Source organism: Martes martes, assembly GCF_963455335.1.
Source record: "Martes martes genome assembly, chromosome: X".
NCBI lineage: Eukaryota > Metazoa > Chordata > Mammalia > Carnivora > Mustelidae > Martes > Martes martes.
In genome coordinates, this window is record NC_137897.1 from 91,795,111 (window position 1) to 91,804,992 (window position 9,882).

Below are 9,882 nucleotides of genomic sequence, written 5' to 3' on the forward strand. Positions count from 1 at the left end.
CTTTCTTGACTTTCTCCACATCTCCCTTTAGTTCTTTGATCATCAAGACAGTTGTTTTAAAATCTTTTTCTAGTAGGTCTACTTTCTGGTCTTTTTTGTGGACAAGTTTCCATTGGGTTATTTTTCTCCTTTGAATGTACCAAACTTTCCCGTTTCTTCGCATGCCTTGTGATTTTTTGTTGTTGTTGTTGAAAACTGGACATTTGGATCTGATATGGTGGTCATTCTGGAAATCAGATTCTCCCCCTTTCCCAGGATTTGCTGGGTTTTGTTTTTAATTATTCTAGACTGTCTCTGTGCCATGGATCAGCCTGAGGTGTAAATTTAGGGTCTTCTCAGGTCTTTTCTGAACCTGCACCTTACCCGGGTGTGTGTGGTGAGTTTCCAATTTCCCTCCTGTATGCTTTTGCTTTTTTTTTTTTTATGCTGTTGCTTTTGAGTGTCCTTGTCTTCAGTGTCTGGCTCCCAAGAGGGGAAAAAGAAAAATAAAAGGGAGAGATCTTTTAAATCCCCTGGAAGTCACTTCAGCCAGGGCAGGCAGGTACAACAAAAATGGCCACAGCAGGGGCAGTGCCTGGGTGGCCCAGTCCATTAAGTGTCTGCCTTTGGCTCGGCACGATCCCAGGGTCCTGGGATAGAGCCCCACATGGGGCTCTCTGCTCAGCAGGGATCCTGCTTCTCCATCCCCCTCTGCCTGCTGCTCTGCTGCTTGTGTTCTCTCTCTCTCTCTTTCTCCCTCTGTCAAATAAATAAATAAATCTTTTTTTTTTTTAATTTAAAAAAAATGGCCACAACCTCTTTGTACCTCTATGATGAGAAACAGAGGTTGGAGCACAGGCCCCAAGATTTAGGGGATGGGGTCCTTCTTGCCCACTCTGGCTCCCGCAAGCTGTTCCAGGAACATGTGCCAGCTGCCTGCCAGTGGGGCTGAGGAGTAGGAAAGGAGAGGCTGAAATTGACCAAGAGCTGAAATTGACCAAAATCAAAATTGACTGCAATTTTCTGTCCAAGCCTTCTCCTACCAGTTGGAAGCTTTAGCTAGATTTCTGGTGCTCTACCCCCTTCTCAGAATCCTCTCCATTATCTGTTTTTATCAAGGTAGAATTCAAACGTACAGTTAACTTTGTAATATATATAAATAATATATATATAAATATATATATAAATAATATATATATAAATAATATATATAAATATATAATATTTAAAGAATCAGATTACAAAACAGTGTTTAGTGTGACCTCAGCTTTGTAAATAATATGTGCCTGGAGAAAAGATTGGAAGGAAATATATGAAAATGTGAATAATGGCACTCACCAAGTGGTAGGATTGCGATTTTTATTTTCTTCTCCCATTCCTCTAACTTCCAAATAGGTTTCTATAATTTCTTATAACCAGAAGGAAATGATCCTTTAAAAAAGTACAAAGCTCTCCTCTGGGTTTGTATTCAGTTGGGAACACACTCATGACCATGTTCCTCAGTGGATACCAAAGGGGTTAGTGGCTTACCTGTCCCCACTTTTCCCTTCCACCAAGTAAAAGCAAGAACTTTCTTACTTTACAGGTAAACACCAAAGAGCTCGATCCAAAATATGCTCATATCCAAGTCACTTATGTGAAGCCCTACTTTGATGACAAAGAACTCACAGAAAGAAAGACCGAGTTTGAAAGAAACCATAATATCAGCAGATTTGTTTTTGAAGCTCCTTACACACTGTCTGGCAAAAAGCAAGGTTGCATAGAAGAACAGTGTAAACGCCGCACAATCTTGACCAGTAAGTAGGACTTTGCGTAATAACGTTTTGTTTGACTTAGGTTCTTTGTGATGCGCACCGGTAGCAGGTGGCAAGCAGGAGGACGTGAAGTGTAGTTGTAATCCTTCACTGTTCTGCTGCTCACCCACTAGCTTGCACAAACGTGGTGATGTTATAGACCATTGTCACCCCTTATGTAATGGGTGACTGATTGCTCCGGGGTGCTTAGAGAACGCACTGTGGGGACAGTTCAGCACAATGGAGTTTTTCCTTTGACTTGGCTGTTGGAACAGAGGATTTTTTTCCGAGATAACAAATCAGTGTGAACCTTTTAACAGCTTCCAACTCCTTCCCATATGTGAAGAAGAGGATCCCTATCAGCTATGAACAGCAGATCAACTTAAAGCCCATCGATGTTGCTACTGATGAAATCAAAGATAAAACGGCAGAGCTGAACAAACTTTGCTCCTCTGCTGACGTCGACATGATTCAGCTCCAGCTGAAATTGCAAGGCTGTGTCTCGGTGCAGGTAGGTCCGTTGCTGAACGCGTCCTAAGTGGTTCCCGATGTTCTCGCTTTCCTGAGGGCACCGAGCAAGCATGACTTGCAATTGTGTGTTCTGCTCTTAGTGAGTGCAAAAACCCATGCATTGTTCTCGGTGAACAGAAGGAAAGGAGGCTCAGTGTCCATCAGTTTCACGTTATGGCGGAAGACTTTAGCGTAAAGCCCTGCGACGGTAGCCAAGCTCTGTGTTTCTGGAGCTGAAGCCATTAAGAAACTTGTTCAAGTAGCATCTTTGCAGATTACTGGCTTTAGTCATTTTTTTCAAATAAACTTCCAGTAAGAAGAGTAAATATGGTCCTCAGATTTTTAATGTATTTAGGGTTTTTGGTTTTTTTTAAGAGAAATGCAGGGGTGCCCGGCTGGCTCAGTTGGGGGAACGTGCATCTCTTTGATCTCAGTGTTGTGAGTTCGAGCCCCTTGTTGGGAGTAGAGAGTACTTAAAAAAAATGGAATCTGAAAAAAATAAATAAAAAGAGAAGGACAGAAATTACTTTCTGATTACGTTCTAACCACTCTCTCATTTTTCTCCCTTCATGTTTTAGGTAAATGCTGGTCCATTAGCATATGCAAGGGCTTTCTTAAATGATAGTCAAGCTACCAAGTATCCACCTAAGAAAGTAAATGAGTTGAAAGACATGTTTCGGTAAGTGCTATGTCCTTTTCCCGTTAGACCTCTGTCCTTTTATTCTCATGTTCTTCTTCATAGAAACCAAAATATTCACCTAGTAACATCCCTCCCAAAAAAAAGGACATTCACCGTTCTCTTTTACAATATTTAGGTGACCTGCTAATGGTACTTTAAGCAGCAAGGAAATGCACGCTGTCTTTCTCACTGCGGGTCATTAACGACGTCCTAGTGTCCCAAGAGATGAAACATGCCAGTTTCCTTTATCCCTTTAGATATTGTGGCACAAAAGCAAGCCTGCATTCATTCTGTGCTTTCCTCCTCCACCTGATTGACTTCATCTTACAGCATTTCAGACCGTTTAGGGCAGGAACAAAACTTGAACTGGCAGGGTTGGAGAGGCTTGCATGTGTCCTGTGTTCTTATTTCCGCCTGGGATTCTGCCGGTCCAAGGCCACACGGTACCATGACTCAAGTGAGCATCCCAGTAAGCTAGGGCATGTCTGAATGGTCTTGCATTAGAAAACAGTCTGTTTAATATATTTGAAAAGCTTACATTTGGAATAAGAGAGACAATTGAGTAAAATGGGCCAAGAGGAAAGATGATAACTCAGCCACTCGTTTGCTCCCGACTTACTTCATTTACTTTTCCTGTCTGCGTGTCATCAACTATTCTGGCTTACAGAGTGACCAGTAGTCACTCATTCACCAATATTTATTAATGCATGACATGTGCAGAGAGATTCTACTTGTTGCTATGACAGGGATACAAACCAAATGGGCAATGAGGTACTTTGTCCCCTAAGACCTTTGCTCTCGTCATGGATATTACACACAAACGCGTGAATGACGGACAAAGGCTTTTCGCTTTTTAAAATTTTTTTTAATTACTTTAAAATATTGAAGTATAGTTGACAAACAGTGTGATGAGTTTCAGGCATATAACAGACCGATTTGACAATTCCCGTATCACGCAGTGCACACCACGCTGTGTGGTCACTCCATCTGTCACCATACAAGGTTATTACAGTATTATTGGCTATATTCCCTATGCTGTATTTTTCATCCCTGGGACTTATTTATTTTATAACAAGAAGTCTGTACCTCTTAATCCCCTTCACCAATTTCACCCATTCCACCCCGCCCCCCATCTTTGTCCCCACTCCCAGCCCAGGACAGATAATTCCTACCTATAACACCCAGCACTATACGGGAGACATAGTAGTCCCCAAATAAATTATTTTTGAATGCATGACTTTTTATCTACAGATGCGAGTTAATGTTTGTACAATTTTAGCTGATTTAATATCATGATTTAATATCAGCTGATTTAATATCATTTAATATCATGATTTAATATCATCTGAGCAAATAGTCTTTCTGGAAGGTCACTGTTTCGAGCCAGGTTTTAAAGGAGACAAGAAACCTGAGGGGAAAGGTGGGAAAGAAAGGAAGAAGGAATTTCGGACTTAGGAAATGGCATTAGCAAAGACGCAGTGAGAAAATACAGGATTCTAGTCTTCCCTCTAGGCAAGCCACAGTTAAAGTGAATATCAAATTGATGGTCAATAAGACTTTCTAGGAATAAATGATGAAACCCTTATCTTTGCTCTTTGTCCACAGGAAATTCATACAGGCATGCAGCATTGCCCTTGAACTAAATGAGCGGCTAATTAAAGAAGATCAAATTGAGTACCATGAAGGGCTCAAGTCAAATTTCAGAGACATGGTGAAAGAATTGTCTGACATTATCCACGAGCAGGCAAGTATTTACATAGTTGAAAACGAAAACATGACCTGGGGCCCCTCAGGTGTACTTAGCAGAGTCTAGTCGTTCGAGATGTATCACCTTGAAATTAGTCCGTCTATGTTTTCAGATTTGCTCCTATTATCTTTGGTCATTTAAATGATATAATGCAAATCGAATTTAAAATAATTACCTGAAGCAATTGCTAAAGCAATTATCAGTAATAAGCCATTTTGTTCTTTGGGCCACGGTGCTGTTAGAAGTTAACTTGCTGAATGGATCTACTGGAAACACGGGTAAGAGTCTCTCCAGGAGGGTCCTAAAGGAGTGAGATGATTGGCACAGGAGCCAAACCCCTAAGAGTATATCTGTCTTGGCCGTAAAAAACTACAGATACTATCATTTAGGTGACATACTCTGAGGCTTCCAAAATTTGAGAAATGTCTTAGCATTTTCATCTGTGACAGAGTGTTCATGACCATGCAGCTAACTGCAACCTAAAAATTCAGAAGCCAAGACCTGTTCACCACTTACAGCCACATTATGTCACAGTGAAGTAGTTAGAACTTTCATACACCTGAGCCTGCCAGCCCTCCGTCCCCCGCACCACCCAGGACTTCTATACACCTGCTTGTCTTCAACGCGAGCACTCCTGGGTTATCCTGGGAAACTTCATTTTGATGCTGGAGTCCTGACCACTGTGTACATGAGTTGTCACTCAAGTATTTTAGTGTCTTCAACACGTTTGTACAAGTCCCAGCACGATGATCTAGTCCCTCAGCAACTGAGCCTGTGAAGTTTCATTTCCTTACTCATGGAAACAGCCACCAAGATAAATATTTGTTTCAGAAACTCTTCAAACTCTGAATTTTGAAGAAAGCAAGTCTTCTTCAAAGAAACAAGGATACCTATAACCCTGTAGAGAACACATGTTAAAGCTCATTCCAGAACCTTCTCTGTCCTGGTAGCTGCCTTTCAGCAATTGCTCGCTGTGGGAAATTGAGTTACAGTTAGCACAAGGTTGCACTGAATGACCAGGAGTCTCATTTTCCAGCCATTGTCATCTTCTCAGCATGAAGAAGTTAGCCAGCCAGACCTTCATCATCCCATCTGTTCAGTGAGACTGCTTACCCCCCGCTCCCCTCCTTGCCCGTTCTCCGTGTCTGGGAATCTTGTTGGCCCGAGGAGTCTGGAATCAGTGTTCCATTTCTTCTTTTGGCCATCTTTACTTCTATTAGCCCATTTAGGAGGGAGTACCAACTGTTCCAAGGTGCCCCTCTGTGGTTCAGTGTTCAGAGATCCTTTTTGGTCTCGAAGCAACCAGGTGGTCAGGACGGGGAAGGCAGGAAGTCATGCCACTTCCTTTATTCTCTGCGTCTCAAACTCAGCCTGTGGGTAGCAGAGGGGCGTATACCTTTCTGTGCCATCGCTGCTCTGAGGCAAACGGATGACATAGATAGTTCCGAGGAGCTGTCCAGTGTTACGGATTTCTGCTCTTCATATTCCATAGAAAATCAGCAAAAAATCCTTCACAAAAGATACAACAATGACACATTGTTTTAAGCCAATGTGTAGTACATTGCAATTATCCTAGTTTCCAGGCAACTGCATGACTTAGCCTTAAACTCTGATCTACTCAAATGGGAAACAAATTATTTAATTTACTGTTGTGACAGTGATCAGGATATGTAGAGCGGCCATTTTATACAGTTCTTTCCCCCACCGCGAAGCATGGGTTTTGCAGATCTGCTGTCCCATTTTCTGTCTGTCTCATTTGATTCCCTAAACCGCGGCTTTTGTTGAATTGGAGAGACCACTGTTGTAGACCCTTGAAATTATATGTTGTTAGATAAGCCAGAAAAAAATCTTAGTTTCTTTCTTAAATTTAATTTTATTTACATTCAGTTAATTAACACAGAGTGCGTGATTTGTTTCAGAGGTAGAGGTCAGTGATTCAGTGCTCTATCACACCCAGGGCTCATTCCATCATGGGCCCTCCTTAACGCCCGTCACCCACTTACCCCATCTCCCCCCACCTCCAGCAACCCTCAGTTGGTTTCCCATGGTTAAGGGTCTCTTTTGGTTTGTCTCCCTGTCTGATTTCGTCTTGTTTTATTGAAAAAATCTGAAGTTTCTATTGGTTTATGTTTATGTAAGCTGTCCCGTCATAATGCATCATGTTTATAGGTGTGCCCTAACCATTGACTTTATAGTGAATTTTTATAATTCAGCGTTTTCTATTAGATTCTCACAAAATGGAGCCTTTTTTCAGTCCTACACTTGGAGATACGTTATTTCCCAAAGGAAAATAAAATAAAGTATACTGGATAGTGCAATATAAATTATTCTGTTGTGCCCCATAAATGATTACTTGACAAAAGATATATCTTATGTGTGTGTGTGTGTGTATATATAATATGTTTATTGTGTGTGTGTGTGTGTGTGTGTGTGTGTATATATATATATATAAAATTTATTCTTCACCCTTTTCAGTGTAATCTGTTATAGTATATCGAAAGATACAGTCCTTTGTAAAACTTCTTCAAGCTTTTGACTTTTAGAAGGGGACTTAAAGGGGCACCTGGGTGGCTCAGTGGGTTAAGCCTCTGCCTTCGGCTCAGGTCAGGATCTCAGGGTCCTGGGATCAAGCCCCACATCGGGCTCTCTGCTCAGCGGGGAGCCTGCTTCCCGCCCTCTCTCTGCCTGCCTCTCTGCCTACTTGTGATCCTTCTCTCTCTGTCAAATAAATAAATAAAATCTTTAAAAAAATAAAAGAAGGGGACTTAAAAAATTAAAAGGGAATTTATATTATCTTCAAATGACGAATTGCAGATGTCTTAGTTAGAGTTAGTGGTGGCCACTGTAGGGTCTGGTATGTTTTGTTTTCTACACAGTGAGTCCCATATTGTCTTGTCACATCTGACAGGTGTGGATAAACAATTAGTCATCTCTTAAACCTCCGCTCGGCTTCCAGATTAGTGTCATGAGTTACGATTTTTTAAGAGGAAATTTCTCTATTACAGACTTTCTCTAAGACCTACTTTGTAGCAACACAAATGATATGACTCATTACTGTCACCATAGACCAGTTTGTGGGCTTAATACTGAAGTTTCAAAGCTAACTTGAGAACAGGGTAGTGAAAGTTTGAGACCTAAGTTGGAATCATACAATAAAGAGATGGGATGTGATGTGTATGGTATTCTTTTCTTCCATCTTTCTTTTTTTTTTTTTTTAAGTAGGCTCCACACCCAATGTGGGGCTTGAACTCACGACCCCGAGACCAAGAGTCACATACTCCACCGACTGAGCCAGCCAGGCGCCCCTTCTTTCCTTCCATCTAATCAAGCTTATTTGATCACACAAAATGGAAAGTTTTAAAAACATCTATACCAATATGAATGTATGTTTATATGCTTATGGGATATAAAATTTACATCTCATATGTGTGAAGTTCTTCATTTCCGTGAAAAGCCTTCTGTGTCAATCAGCTCACATAGTTCTCGTGTGCCTTTAGAATAGAAATAGGCACTTGTGACTTTATTTAAGAATATTTTCCAAGTCTCCAGGGAAGCAGCATGGGTATCTGTGTGTTGGAAAAGTCCCACCAGTGATTCTGAGAGCTACGGTTTAGAGCTCTTGTTACGATCATTGGTTTTAAATATATATATATTTGAAAGATTGCATTGCCTCTCATTTTTTCTTGAATTTTGCATTTTACAATCTTCTGTTTTTCTTAATGAGTAACCAGATCTTCTCTGCTTTTTTGCTACGCTGCCTTTGTAACACAGCTTTGAAGACTGAAGTCGGTAATGTTATTCTTCGCTCTTTCTGTTTTATGTCATTTCGAATAGCTCCATGTCAGTGACAAATTGAAATTTGCCTGTAATTTCATATACACATACTTTTTTGACCATGGCTGTTTTGCTTTGTGATAAACATGCAGACTTTTTTCCCTTTTGTTTTAGATATTACAAGAAGACACGATCCATTCCCCCTGGATGAGCAACACGTTCCATGTATTTTGTGCAATTAGCGGTACATCGAGCGACCGAGGTTATGGTTCCCCAAGATACACTGCTGAAATCTGAGGACGTGTAGATCCCAAGTGACAATGAGACTGACCTTTCTCAGGAAAAATCGGAGCTGTGCAAATGTTAAAAATGGAAAGATTTGATAGACGTGGAGTGTTTCTTCCTGACACCAAAATTTTCATGCTTTCAAACAGGGTGCTTACGTATTTGTAAATAGTTAAGCAACTTGAAAGTGCCTGGAAAATTGCACCACTGTGCTTGGTTTGTACTTTTTTAGGTAAATCTGTATACGGAGAAGTAGAGCTCAAAACCATTCATTCAATTTGCTTAATTATTGCTTCAGATCATAATGGTACTGTGTAAAATTGTATAATGGAACACAATAAAAGGTTAAACTTATTTGTAATTAGAAGTGAAGGAAATAATACTTTGAACTTAGCATTTTTCTTGACAGGAAGCTCAATTCACGATCCTACTGATCCTTGGAGACAAAAAAATTGATAAAATTGCCATAAAACATGGATATTTCAAATTGGGGAGGTAATTGGAACTCCCGCCTGCTAGGAGTCAAAACGAGGCTCAAGGAACCAGGATGGCTATACGTGGAAATACCAAACTTACTGTTCCTTCAAGTTTTGATGCAGTGACACTGGGTGACCAAGTTGGTCTCTCTGTGCCTTCCAGGACAAGGGATTCGTGTGTGACCTAGCTCGCCCCAGGAAGTGGCCTTTGCCCCCCAAAGCTTCATCATCTAGGGCTATCCACAAAGCTGAATAAAACATTTCTGAGAATTTACAGTCAGAACATCCTATGCAAGTTCAAAGCTTTCAAAGTAGAAGAGTCAGGGAGGCATTTTGTAAAGACTATTTTTTTGTCTGTGTACAAGATTAGCAAGTATTTTGATAGAACTGGACAGTTGCAGCATTTGGGGGTGGGTGGAGTCAAAATACATATCCACCGCTGATCTGGCGACTTGCCAGCTAGGGATTCCATTTCTGACTACGTAGACCTCTCAGACTCTGACTCCCTACATCATTCAGGACCCCAACAAACCGTTAAGAGCTTTTTTTTTTTTTTAGCTTGAATTATCCTTATAATTTTGGCCACCTTTCATGTAAACTCTAAGTTCAAGACATAATTTCCTTATAGAGTTTAGCCAG

At 40.8% G+C, this 9,882-nt stretch overlaps 1 protein-coding gene across 1 annotated transcript in view; it reads left to right on the forward strand.

Annotated features, from left to right (window-relative positions):
- Positions 1 to 9,141, forward strand: part of DOCK11 (dedicator of cytokinesis 11) — a 186,329-nt gene extending 177,188 nt beyond the window's left edge. The window contains exons 49-53 of the mRNA XM_080795085.1: positions 1,565 to 1,775; positions 2,093 to 2,283; positions 2,861 to 2,961; positions 4,567 to 4,705; positions 8,657 to 9,141. Of these exons, the coding sequence (XP_080651211.1) occupies positions 1,565 to 1,775; positions 2,093 to 2,283; positions 2,861 to 2,961; positions 4,567 to 4,705; positions 8,657 to 8,779 (765 nt within the window). The 3' untranslated portion in view covers positions 8,780 to 9,141. The remainder of the gene's footprint in view (positions 1 to 1,564; positions 1,776 to 2,092; positions 2,284 to 2,860; positions 2,962 to 4,566; positions 4,706 to 8,656) is intronic.
- Positions 9,142 to 9,882: the final 741 nt, after the last annotated feature.